This window comes from Artibeus jamaicensis, unplaced genomic scaffold, assembly GCF_021234435.1.
Source record: "Artibeus jamaicensis isolate MK-2021 breed Jamaican fruit bat unplaced genomic scaffold, CSHL_Jam_final contig_387, whole genome shotgun sequence".
In the NCBI taxonomy this organism is placed as follows: Eukaryota; Metazoa; Chordata; class Mammalia; order Chiroptera; family Phyllostomidae; genus Artibeus; species Artibeus jamaicensis.
This window is the reverse complement of record NW_026521812.1, coordinates 21,144,508-21,158,442: the sequence shown is the minus strand read 5'-3', so window position 1 is coordinate 21,158,442 and position 13,935 is coordinate 21,144,508. Positions and strand designations below refer to the sequence as shown.

The 13,935-nt window shown below is 43.0% G+C and overlaps 1 protein-coding gene across 1 annotated transcript in view; it reads left to right on the top strand.

Moving 5' to 3' along the window:
* The first annotated feature begins 3,665 nt into the window (after window positions 1-3,665).
* The window catches only part of LOC119059390 (protein farnesyltransferase/geranylgeranyltransferase type-1 subunit alpha-like), a 34,030-nt gene continuing 23,760 nt past the window's right edge, over window positions 3,666-13,935 (top strand). The window contains exon 1 of the mRNA XM_053664886.1: window positions 3,666-3,747. Coding sequence (XP_053520861.1) covers window positions 3,666-3,747 — 82 coding nt within the window. The remainder of the gene's footprint in view (window positions 3,748-13,935) is intronic.

The following is a 13,935-nucleotide window of genomic DNA, read 5'->3' as shown; positions in this document are numbered from 1 at the left end:
AAAGTTTATTGAAGAGGATTACCAAGCTGTTTCCCCATGGTTTAAGCCTCAGCTCAAGATCATCTCTCTAGGAAGTTTTCTCTTGCCTCCCCAGACTAGGTTGGGTGGGTGGCCTTCGTCCATGATTCATAACATTCTGTAAGATTTTCTTACTCTTTCCTCACCTTATGCATATCATGTTTATGTCTTTCTTCCCAGACAGTATATTAGAAATAGAATTAGACATAGAAATAGAAATTATTCAAAAATAACAATAATGAACTATGTTAGCATATTTACATTTAAAAATAACTATTCTCCAAAACAAATTAGTGAAAAGAATGTCACTGTTTTACATGTTTGTAAATCTTTATATCTGCATTATGAGAATACAGGTCAGTAAAAGTAGCTAGTACAGCTCAAAATTCCAGTGATTACACAGTGCTTTTCCTTAAGACTGCCATTTGCTTCAGTATGCAGAAGTGCTTTATGTGTACTTTCCATCTTGTCCCACAGAACACTAAAAAGATATGTCCTCCAAGGTCAAGATTTAATAAATCCAATAATTTTCCTGCTTCTTTTAGGACATTCCTATGTGTAACTGGCATCTTGCTTACTTTGAGTGTGTGGCAGTGAAGAATACAACGACTACCAGTACAGTTGGTGCCACTGTCTCATACACGTTGAGGTGCCAATGATTTTACCCACCATTGATTTCTTTTGCACCATTGGTGCAAATATTGATGCAGTAAAAAAGGGAGGCAGCAAATAATGTCTTAATATTATTATAAAAGGGGTTTTAAGCTTTGTGGACTCCCAAAAAGGTGTTAGCAATTCCCAGGAACCCGTGGACCATACTTTAAGAACTGCTGTGGTAAATAGCTAGTGTCCCACTTGATAAATTCTCTAGAGCTGCTATAACAAAACACTGTATACTGGGTGTCCTAGAACAACAGAAGTTTGTTCTCTCACTGGATGCCTTTTTCAAATTATGTTTTATTGATTATGCTACTAGAGTTGTCCCAATTTTTCCCCCTTTGCCTCTCTCTGCCTAGCACTGCCCCCCCAACACACACCACTGTTCACGTCCATGGGTCATGCATGTAAGCACTTTGGCTACTCTATTTCCTATACTGTACTTTACATCCCCATGGCTATTCTGTAACTACCTATTTGTTCTTCCTGACCCCCTCATCTCTTCACCCATTCTCTTATAACCTCTCCCATCTGGCAACCATCAAAACTCCATATCTATGATTCTGTCTCTGTTCTTCTTGTTTACTTAATTTGTTTTTTAGATTCAGTTGTTGATAGGTATGTTTTTATTGTCATTTTACTGTTCATAGTTTGGTCTTCTCACTGGGTGTCTTAAAATAACAGAACTTTTTTTCTCTCACAGTTCTGGAGGCTCAAAGTTTGAAATCAAGATTATCAATACAGCCGTGTTCTCATAGATGGTTCTTCCAGCTTCTGCTGGCCCCAGGCATTTCTTGGCTTGTGGCAGCATAACTCCAATCTCTGCCTCCATCTCCATGTAGGCTTCTCCTCTGTGTATATCTCTGTATGTTCTACTCTTCTTATAAGAATATAGTTAATAGATTCAGGGCCTATTCTACTCGAGTATAATGTTGTAGGGGAGGAAAAAGTTGTCCTTGACCCTCTCAGGAGGTCCCTAGCTAGATGTGAAAATTTCTTTTATACAGTATGGGAGAACTTCCTAAGGAAATGATGACCTCTAGAAACAGATGTGAGTATTTTTATGCTACCTTTCATGAACAGTGGACAGTTGTGGAGAAATATGATGTTAAAGAGTAAAAGGTAAGTGTAGTAAACTAAGAAAAACTTAGCAAGTCCTGTTTGTTCATATTCTTATCAGCATCTCTTTGTCTATAGACATAAGGATGTTTCTTTCCTCCAGATATAAGAGGGCACCTCACACAAGAGTTTTATGATCTATTTCAGGGAAACTTGGGGGAGGTGTCAGAGTGACCTTCCCACTTCTGCTGTTTTCTCAAACTCTTTTAGCTTAAAATATTTAAGGTGCCATATTTTAGGGTAGTATTGAAACTGGAAAAGACACTAGAGTTCAGGCTGCCTGTCATTACCAAACCCAATAAGCAGAGACAGGGCCTGAATCTTTATGGGCCTTTTACTCAGATGGCTGGCAATCTGAGAAGATGGTGGGTTCATACCTTAACAGACCATCTTGTCTTTTCTTTCCAGGCCAAGGTTTGTTTTTTGGTTTTTTTTTTTAATTTATTGATTGATTATGCCATTACAGTTGTTCAATTCTCCCCCTTCATTCCCTTCCACCCTACCCCCCATCCCCACCATTACCCCCCCTTTAGTTTATGACCCTGTGTCTCAAGTTCTTTAGATTCTATATTTCCCATACTATTCTTGCCCCCCATCTATTTTCTATCTACTGTCTATGCTACTTATTTTCTGTACCTTCTCCCCCCTTCTCCTTCTCCCACTCCCCTGTTGCTAACCCTCCTTGAGATCTTCCTTTCTATGTTTCCACTCCTGATCTAGCTGTCCTCTTAGTTTGCTTTTGTTTTAGATGTGGTTCTTAATTAACTGAGTTTGCTGTCCTTTACTGTTCATATTTTTATCTTCTTTTTCTTAGATAAGTCCCTTTAACATTTCATATAATAAGGGCTTGGTGGTGATGAACTCCTTGAATTTGATCTTATCTGAGAAGCACTTTATGTGCCCTTCCATTCTAAATGAAAGCTTTGCTGGATAGAGCAATCTTGGTTGTAGGTCTTTGGATTTCATGATTTGGAATACTTCTTTCCATCCCCTTCTTGCCTGTAAGGTCTCTTTTGAGAAGTCCGCTGACAGTCTGATAGGAACTCCTTTGTAGGTGACTGTCCCCTTATCTCTTGCTGCTTCTAGGATTCTCTCCTTCATTTTAATCTTGGCTAATGTAATGATGATGTGCCTTGGTGTGTTTCTCCTTGGGTCCAACTTCTTTGGGACTCTCTGAGCTTCCTGGATTTCCTGAAAGTCTATTTCCTTTGCCAGATTGAGGAAATTCTCCTTTATTATTTGTTCAAATAAGTTTTTCATTGGTGGCTGTTCCTTTCCCCCTTCTGGTACCCCTATACTTCTGATGTTGGAGCGTTTAGAGATGTCCTGGAGGTTCCTAAGACTCTCCTCATTTCTTTGAATTCTTGCTTCTTCACTCTTTTCTGTTTGGCCATTATTTGCTTTCTTCTGGTCCACTCCATTGATTTGAGTCCCAGTTTCCTTTTCATCGCTATTGGTTTCCTGTGCAATTCCATTCATTTCAATTAGTTTCGCCTTCATATGTTTCTCTAATTTGTGGCTATAATCAACCAGATCTGTGAGGATCCTGATCACCAGTGTTTTAAACTGCGTCTGAGAGTTTTGCTATTTCTTCATTGCTTAGGTTTATAGGCTCTGGGGCTTTGAAATCTTCTTGAGCCATTTTTGGTCTGTTTGTGCCCTTTAAGTTTGAGGAGCAGAGCCCTGGACTCCCAGGTCTCTGGGTTGTGACGCTGTATGTGGGGGCATGGTCAGAGCGGGGAAATGGCGGTTCCCTCTGCTGTTTCTTGCAGCTGGGTGAGGAGCAGAGCTTTAGGTGGTTCAGCAGGGCCGGGCCACTCAGAGTCGCTGGGTTATGACGCTGTATGTGGAGGCGGGGTCAGAGCAGGGAAATGGCGGCGCCCTCTGCTGCCACTGGGGGGCCTGCTGGATCTCGACTAATCGCCCACTCCCTCGCTTTATCCGTGCACGAATGTGCGACCACAGTCAACCTGCAGCCCTGCTCCCTTGCTATTTCCCCGCGGTCGTTCGCTGTGTCGTTCACTAGGTCCAACCCTGCACCTGGATTCCGCGTGCCTGAGTCCTTCTGACCAAGTTTTCCTGTGCAACCCTGCTCTGCGAGCTGCTGGTTTCACTACTCTTACCGGTCAGGCTGAAGAATTTGTTGTTATCAGACTTCTGAAAAGTTCAATTTTCTGTGTTCTGGCTGTGTTTTCTGTTGCTAATATTTAGTTGTCTCTAAACTTGGTTGTGTGAGAAAGCATGGCGTCTCCACCTATGCCTCCATCTGGGCGGAAGTCCCCAAGCCAAGGTTTTTACAGCAGGGACTAAACAAGGTGTGGTGAGGGGTTTTGAAATTCAGGAAAAAGTTAACTGGATTAAAAGATGACGATTTCAGCATTCTTGTCCTGGGTGGTGGTCTTAAGCTGTGCCCAGGTGGTCTTTAGCTGTGTCCTAGGTGGTGGTCATCTCACCCTGGAGAACAATGGTTCAAATACCATCTTGAGTTGCTTGTAGTACCTCTGAGGAACAAAGGTGGGACTGCTTATGGTCTCCTGGAGTCAGGATGGGTCATACCTTTAGTTCTTGGAATAAAAGCGTTTATATGCATTGATTACTAAGCTTATTAGCTATTACTTTTCAACTCTTAAGTCTCCTATCATTATGTCATCTTAGCTAATTATATCTACAAAGACCTGAATTTCAAATAAGGATGCATTCTGAGATTCTAGATAAACATGAATTTGTGGGAACACTACTCAAGTCCCTAGACCCACCAATATTTCCCAAGGTAACCAATCCCAGAGCTGCTGTGAATATGGGTGGCTAAAAGTTCAAAACTGTCCTTTCTCTAGAGTCTAGAGAATTGCCCTTGACAAAAATTGCTTCACCCAAGAAGATATTTGACCCCTCCCACAGGCAGCTCACAACCAATGACCAACTGATATTATGGCACAAAAACTTGGCCCTCTTGCCTCAAGGCAGTGCATTTGTGGTGAAAGTCATATTCCCCTTGAGGTGTGGCTGTAGCTAGTCTCCAGCTGAAACCACAACCTCAACTGATGTTTTCCCCTAACCCATCCTACTTCCCTCACTCCCTTCCTTTTGAGAGCATAACCCAAAATAATTCCTGAATCGTTTTTCACCTCTTTGATTGAAAATTATTAATGATTGCTGCTTCATTTTAATTAAAGACAAAGAAGTTAGACAACATTATACATTTTGAGTGGGAAAGTAAATTGATATCTTTCTCGAATGCAGTCTGGCAATATAAATTTTTAAGTTTAAATATATATCCTCTTTGACATAACAATTCCACTTTTGAGAATTCTCAATCAGACAAGAGTGCAAAGAGCTATATAAAAAAAATGACCATAACTATAGTTCTTTTTTTAAATATATTTTATTGATTATGCCATTACAGTTGTTCTATTCCCCCCTTCATTCCTCTCCACCCTACCCCCCACCCCCACCATTACCCCCCCTTTAGTTTATGACCATGTGTCTCAAGTTCTTTAGATTCTGTATTTCCCATACTATTCTTGTCCTCCCCCTATCTATTTTCTACCTACTGTCTATGCTACTTATTTTCTGTACCCTCTCTCCCCTTCTCTTTCTCCCACTCCCCTGTTGCTAACCCTCCATGTGATCTTTATTTCTATGGTTCTGCTCCTGATCTAGCTGTCCTCTTAGTTTGCTTTTGTTTTAGATGTGGTTCTAAATTAACTGAGTTTGCTGTCCTTTACTGTTCATATTTTTATCTTCTTTTTCTTAGATAAGTCCCTTTAACATTTCATATAATAAGGGCTTGGTGGTGATGAACTCCTTGAATTTGATCTTATCTGAGAAGCACTTTATCTGCCCTTCCATTCTAAATGAAAGTTTTGCTGGATAGAGCAATCTTGGTTGTAGGTCTTTGGATTTCATGACTTGGAATACCTCTTTCCATCCCCTTCTTGCCTGTAAGGTCTCTTTTGAGAAGTCCGCTGACAGTCTGATAGGAACTCCTTTGTAGGTGACTGTCCCCTTATCTCTTGCTGCTTCTAGGATTCTCTCCTTCATTTTAATCTTGGCTAATGTAATGATGATGTGCCTTGGTGTGTTTCTCCTTGGGTCCAACTTCTTTGGGACTCTCTGAGCTTCCTGGATTTCCTGGAAGTCTATTTCCTTTGCCAGATTGGGGAAGTTCTGTTTTATTATTTGTTCAAATAAGTTTTCCACTTTCTCTGTCTCTTCCCCTTCTGGTACCCCTATACTTCTGATGTTGGAGCATTTAAAGATGTCCTGGAGGTTCCTAAGCCTCTCCTCATTTTTTTGAATTCTTGTTTCTTTATCCTTTTCTGTTTGGTCATTTTTTTCTCCTTCTGGTCCACTCCTTTGATTTGAGTCCCAGTTTCCTTTCCATCTCTATTGGTTTCCTGTGTATTTCCCTTCATTTCAATTAGTTTAGCCTTCATATGTTCCTCTAATTTGTGACTAAAATCAACCAGTTCTGTGAGCATCCTGATCACCAGTGTTTTGAACTGTGCATCTGAAAGTTTGGCTATTTCTTCATTGCTTAGATTTATTGGTTCTGGGGTTCTGAGTTGTTCTTGAGCCATGTTTTGATCTGTTTGTGCCTGTTAGGTATGAGGAGCTGAGCCTTAGGTGTTCACCAGGTCGCGGCCACCCAGGTCGCTGGTTTGTGACGCTGTATGTGGGGGCGGGGTCAGAGAGGGACAATGGTGGTTCCTGCTGCTGGGGCCTGCGTGGTCCGTCTCACTGCTTGCTCCTTCACCAGTTATCTGCGCGCAAATGTGTGACCGTGGTCAGCCCTCAGTGGGTCCACCCGCTTCTCCACACCTGGGCCGCCCACGGCTGCCGACGTGCCTGGGTCGCACACCCAGGTCAGTCCCGTGGATCTTTCCTGCCTGACCCCGCTCTGCTGCTGGCTCTGCCCCTCTTATCAGTTTGGCTGAAGGGTTTGTTGTTGTAAGACTTCCATATAGTTCAATTTTCTGTGGTTTGGCTGCGTTTTTGTTGCTAAAACTTTGTTGTTTTTAAACATGGTTGTGCGAGAAGGTGCGGTGCTTCCACCTATGCCTCCATCTTGGTGGAAGTTCACTATAGTTCTTAAGATTAAAAAAAAACGGTTTAAATATTGGTTAAATAAATAATAGTATATGTGTATTCAAACCTAAGTTCATATGCCCAACATGCAGTAAGACTAATTACTAAAATACCAAATATGCAACAAATAAAGAGTTTATGTTGAGAGGCACCCAAATGAGATAAAGAGAACGCTCAAATCTGTTGCCCTAATCCAGACTTAATGGCCTTTTTTGAAGGGGTTATGGGGAACAGATATGCGGAAGTGTTAGCAGGTCAAGTTGTAATTGAAGTGTCACTTGGAAGGGACCAAGCCAAGGTGTGTCTTCCTACACATGTTTGGAATGTGTGGGTTCTTTATGTATGTATGTATGCATGCATGCATGTATGTATGTATGTATTTTATTTTATTCTGCTACTATGGTTGTCCCAACTTTTCCCTTTGCCCCCTTCCACCCAGCACCCCGAACTCCTTCAGGCCATCCCCAAAGCTTTGTGCATGTCCATGGGTCATGCATATAAGCCCTTTGGGTACTCCATTCCCTATACTATACTTTACATTCCCATGGCTATTCTGTAACTACCTATTTGTATTTCTTAATCCTGTCACCTATTCACTCAATACCCCACATCCTGCTCTCATCTGGCAAACTTTTTCTTAAATAAGCCCCTGTAATGTTCTTGACTCTGTGCAGGAAAGATTTCAAGATATGAGTACAGGTAATTTTGAAATATGCTCATTAAAGCTTGGGACAATGAGGCAAAAAAGGGGCTTAGGGTGGAAGAAGCAAGATCACAGCAACAGGAGTGATCCAAAGTGGGGCTGCTTTGGCTGGACAGTGAGACAAATGAAGGACTTAGGATGGAGGAAGCAAGACAGTAGCAATAGAAATAAACCACAGCTGGTTTGCTTTACTGACTGAGAAGTCACAGAGGCAAAAGGAGGGCCCTTGGAGACAGAATCAGGTTTAGTCTGGGACAAGTTGCCACTGGCCACTGCTCCCCTGGTTGCAGTTCTCACTGGAACCCTTACAGCTAAGGAAAAAACAAAAGTACACACTTGAGGAAAGGGGGCAGATGGGCATGCTCAAGGGAGAATGCACACTAGGTCTTTTATTTTGAGGGTTGTTAGGGTGGTCAGTGACATAGGCTGTGAAAAAATTTGTAAAGAAACAAAGTTGTAGAGAATCAAGTTTTTATTTACTCTCCAAGAAAGGAAAGGGTCATGGTGTGGAGAGCTACAACAACCTTGAAAGCCAGGGGCTTTGAGCTTTTATTGCATTATAATTGGATTAAAAAAGGGTGGGGGTTACTGTTGTATGGCTGTTGCAGGTGTTGTAAGTATACGGTTTGTTCCAGTACTATATCCTGCCTGTGTAGGGAGCAGTTAGTTCTGTTTTTGCTTTCCAGTAATTTCCAGTCCTGGGGACATAAACACAAAAGAATAAAACGGCAGTCATGTTTAACAAGGTCATAGGCTTGCTAGGCAAATGATGCCATGATAGCAAAGGGAATAGCAAATGGTCCTGACTTTATCTTTTCATTTCTCTCTTGTTTTACAATAGATTTTTCTTTATGACCTGGCCTGGTTTTGGTTTGGAGGAGTATGGACAAAGTTTTCTTCTTCTGTAAGTACTTTAGGTGGTCTATAGGCCTCGAGCTATTCCTCCTGTGGGTCTAAATATGGGTCATCCAGGAGAAGAGGGTGGAATTGAACAGCCCAAAAAGTGACAGCTGCTAGGGGGGGAAGGTGGATAATCTCTCAAAGGAAAAGCACCAAGATCTGTCATTGTGTCAGACTTAAGATAGTCGAGGAAAGAAAGGCACCCAAGAGATTAGGAGATTTCTTGCAGACAGAATGAGGACTCAGGCTGTGTCACAGCCCAGAGGCAAAGATCCATCACTCCTTTTTCTATAGCTCCCCAAGTCCTTCCCCGGGGGCCCCTTTATGACCATGCCTGTCTTAGGTTGTCCCTCCCTTGAGTAATCTTACACATCATAGCTAACTGACCATCCACTTGAGACTACCCAGAGTAAAGTTAAAGGGGGCAAAGGCAGCTCCCCACAAGGAAGATATGCTGTGTCTCCTAAGTGGCTTATTGCCCCAAGGTCTTTCTACTCAGACTTAGCCACAACGGATTACAATTTCTGAAAACTTGCCGGGCAAGGTTTCAGAAACACCTGGCCCTGTTCCAAAAGAAGACTAGGCTTTTTCCTGAAGGACTCAGGGTCAAATTCCTCCCAATTGGTATGTGTACCTACAGGGGACTTTTTAGGCATTCTGGACCAGTTCCCCATTTATGGAGAGACAGTTGTACAGCAAGACAAGTGTTAGAGGCTTCCCTATAAGTTTCTGGGCTGTTTTGGGCCATTCTGAGTAGAGCAGGTACCCTGTTAAGCCGTGCCTGAGGCTCTCATGGAAGTTAATAATGAAGAAGAGGAGGTTACTAAACGTTCAGTCTCCAGATTAGTTGTCTCCTGGGTGTGGTGTGGGGGGGTTCCATTAAAGTCATTCTTTTCCCATTTGGTCCAGTGGCTGGTTTACTTACTTCTAAATATACTCTGGAAAACGATATTTGGGCATCACTGGTTTCCAGAAAGTCTCACCCTACCAGGCGAATGGGGCCAACTTGATTAGTAAAAATATATGTTGTCCCATAACATATCCTAGCTGGAAGAAAACAGATTCTGATTTAAAAGCACACATTGGATAATAATCTCTACCATTTCTATGGACATTTGCTCTGAGGGAGGGTGACAGTGGACAGAAGCAAAGGGGGTCTGAGTAAAGTAAGGGGATTGACAAGTACAAATTCGCCATCACAAAACAGTAAACAGATGTCACCTAAGAGGGTAGGATAATCAAACCCCTTTGTAAATTTAGCCGATTTGTGGGGGGGAGTGGGAGGGAAACCTGCAGAGGTTGACCTGAACTTGGGAGAGGTCTGACTGGGAAGGGGGCTTGGACCCGAATAATGCCCTCTGATGCAGCAACCTCACCCAGAGGGAACTGCGGCACAGGCTTCGGGGGTTCCCAAAAGAGAGGGCACGAATGGGGTGGCCTGGAAAAACCCATCTGAAGGGGGGCAGGAGAAGAGGTCCAGGGACGACAAGTAGGAAGAAGGATGGTACAGAGTCTGGCAAAGGGGCGGAAAAGTGCCTTGAGTTTAAAATGCCACTTTTTTTCTCTAGATTGAGAGGTAGGCCCAATTGTTCCCAGGAATGAGCATCTCCCAGGTCTCCAGGAGGAGAATTTAGAGTGTTTTACAGTTTGGGAGGGAGGTGGTGTGAGAGATATAGAGGGAATGGTCAAACAAGGGAGGGAAACACTTGTGAGGCAAATTTGAACCAAAGGGCGTACTTAGAAAAAAGAGGCCTGAAATGCCTGGAATTTCCGCCAAAGGTTAAAATATTGTCTTCTCTCAAGAACTAAAGCTAAGTACAGGATACAGGCAGCAACAGTAAAGGTTGAGTTGCAGGAGAGCATTACAGTTAAGAGATCTGTTCATGGGCCAGACTTCCTGGTCACCCAGTTTGTATTGAGGCCAGGCCTTGTTGCAACAGAAAATCAAGCGTTTGGGCTGGAGGTTGGTAAATCCCAAAGCATTCAAGTTGCATCCCAGTGGGGAGTTGTTTGGTGGGGTTGATTGAGTATTGCCCATTTCAAAAGGGAAGGATATCTCAGGGACAAGAACAAAGGGAAGGCTTTAGAATGTACTGGGAGGTGGAGCCCCTAAGCCACTGTCTTCCTGGAACAAAGAAAGTAGGTGTCACAGGGCTCAACTCCTGACTATGGGATTACACATTATCAGAAGCACCTGAGGGATAGCCGCCGGTGTCCTGCCGGAAACTAGTGGATTCCTCACTGCTTGTCCCCACTCACTCAAGCTTTCCCCAGAAACAAGGCCCATAAATCTCCCAGACTTTCCGTTGCCAGATCAGACATCTCTGACCAGTGGACATTGTCTTGCAAACACCTATACCCAGGACATCTGAGAAGATCAGCAGGGTCTGCTACCCTCCCCAGGGGTCTGCTACGCACCCTTAAAAACCCTTCTCCCTTTCCCTTGCGCCCGCAGTCTGCTCTCATCAGCCCCCCCACCCGGCCCCATCACAGTGTCTAGCCTGAAATAAATGCCCTTAATTGGACCTTTTTGGCTCCCAGTCATTTCTTACACCCCCTTGGCTACCCCAAATGGGGAAGGGTTCAGAAGGTTATCCCCAACTGAAATCACCTAGAGGGCTAGGGCCAGAGCTGGGTGTCCTCCAGCCTAAGGGCAGACTAAACAGGACGGTCTGCCGCAGAGCCAGGCGTCCCTGGGCCCCAAGAGCAAACTGAACCAGCAGAGAGATGGTTGGAGGTGACCCTCCCTGCAGAAACCAGTACAGGGCTTTATGACAAAGAGACAAGTGGCTAGCTATCATTCTCAATAGTATGTTTTCGCTTTGAGATTCAGAGACACGTCCCAATCTCCGGCAGTGGAGGTGGAGGAAGGGCAGGCTGTCTGCAGAGTCTGGGGAGACAGAGAAGGATCGGAACCCTCCCTCCAAACCCCACAGAGACAGAGTGAGGGGTTTACCCCGGGTCATGCTTTTGCTGCCCACTGCTCCCCCAGTCCCAAATCTTGGGAGGCCAGAGGAAGGGGAGAAATAGAGAATATCCCCATACAGGCCATCAAAATGTTAGGGTGGCCGGTGACACTACCTGTGAAAGAACTCACAAAGAGAAGAAAGTGTAGAGAATAAACTTTGTATTCACTTTCCAAGACAGGAGAGGGAATGGAATGGATACACCAGCATTGAGTGGTGAGTGCCTCGGGCTGGCATTGTACTGTAATTGGATTTAAAAAGGGTGGGGGAGTTGCTTTTGTGTGGCCCCAGGGCTGTTGGGGGTGTTGTAACACAGCTGCCCTTTGTTTCAATGCTATCTCCTGCCTGTGGCTGTAGGGAGAGGTGAGTTCTCTTCCTGCTTTCCCGTCATTTCCAGTCCTGGAGACATAAGCTCAGATGAGTAAAATGGCAGAAATGTTTAAAAAGGTCATAGGCCTGATAAGCAAATGGTGCTGACTTTATCCTTTCCAGGGAGTTTATCGGTTTTGTGCAGGCAGGAATTCTAGGGAGGGTCTCAATCACAATGTGCAGCAGCTTTCCAGGTGTGTCCTTTAATATGCTGATGAATCTAAATGAGCATATAGTGGGGTTTTCATCACTCTGTTCAGCTGCACCTGTCTTGGTGTAAAGAGGGTTTTTTGTTATTTAACATATCTTGCCACAGTTTTTCATGCATTACACACGGGATTGTTATGGACCTTATGATAGCCATGGTGTGCAATTGTTATACCCGTGTATAATGTGCGTCCTTATTTTTCCCTTAAAAATTTGGGCAAAAAAGTGTGTTATACATGGTGAAATACAGTATTCCCTTGATTTCATCCATTCTTGGGTTTATTTGGCATCAGTTGTCTTTTCTATCTATCTCCCCACTAGGGTGATTGAAGCTACCTGGTCTTTGATTAGGGAGCAGAGATGGAAACCATCTTCTCCTGGGTGTCTTTGATTAGGAAGATGAGACCTTGTGATTTATTAGCTGGCTGCTAATCGCTCAGCTGTGTGTTTGTCTCCTTTCGTCTTCTTCCGCTAGTGGGGGAGTTTCTCTAGCTTCTTACCAAGCTACCTAGGGAGAACCTTAGAACTTGGCTATTGATGGTGAGGGTCTTCAAGACTGAGTCTTTCTGGATGACAGACCCTTGCTGATTGTGTAAATTCATTTTCTAAGAATTTAAAAGAATCCATTTCTAGAAAACTTATAAAGAGACTTTCCTTTGGCCTCTGCTGGTTTTTAGTAATTAAGGGAGAAGAAAAAAATCAGCCTATATTTCATCTATATCTAGTCTGCAAACATAAAGAAATAAAGACCCCTTAAAAGTCACATTTTCTTAACAACTGTTTTCTAATTGTACCATTAAAATATATCCCATTAAGTAGTTTGATGTTCCTTGGACGAGAACCCATATAACACATTCCTTTTGTACTTTAATTCTAAGGAAACTGTCTCTGGAATATTTTCTCATGTAATTTACTGAGTATTCCTTTTTGCTTTGGTGATCAGGAAGTCAGTGTGACACTGTAGACGTGCCTACTGTGATGGGCTGTGTGGTAGGTGTTTTCGTATTCAACTTTCAATGATTTTCACTGCTGTTTTAATTGAAACTAGTTTGTGTGTGTCTTGTACTGTAAACTGTATTTCATACTTTATGGAAACTTATAATTTATATCTTGCCTATTCATGAACTGCTAAGTGTTTTAATACCTGACATTTCTCATAGATTTTTTACAACACTGTTTTTGTACATTTGAATGATAGAGGAAGAAGTTATTCTCTGTTATCTCTCAGCAAAACATGAAAAAAGGCCCTGGCTGGTGTGGCTCAGTGATTTCAACACGGGCCTGTGAAGCAATGGGTCAATGCTCAGATTCTCAGTCAGAGCATATGCCTGGGTTGCAGGCCAGGTCTCCAGTGGGGGCCATGTGAAAGGCAACTACACACCGATGTTTCTCTCCCTCTCTTTCTCTCTCCCTTCCCTTCCTTCTAAGAATAAAGAAATAAAATCCTCCCCACCCTAAAAAAAAAAAAAAAAAAACAGGAAAAAAGGGTCCCTGGTAGTGTAGCTCAGTTGATTAGAGCATCATTCAGATATGCCAAGGATACAGGTTCTATCTCCTGTCAGGGCTCATTCAAGAATCAATCAATGAAAGCATAAATAAGTGAAAAAACAAGTCAATATTTCTCTCTATCTTTATCTCTTTCCCTCTTTCTCTCTTCCCCTCTCTCTAAAAATGAATTTTTTTCCATTTGAAAAATATATAAAAAAGGAATGAAAATCAGCTAACATTTACAACATACCTACTATGTGTTGATACAAGAAATGTCCTCCTGGCTGGTATAGCTCAGTAGACTGAGGGTGGGCCTACTAACCAAAGGGTCAAGGTTCCATTCTCAGTCAGGGCACATGCTTGGGTTGCAGGCCAGTTCCCGGCAGGGCATGCACGAGAGAAAACCATACATTGATATTT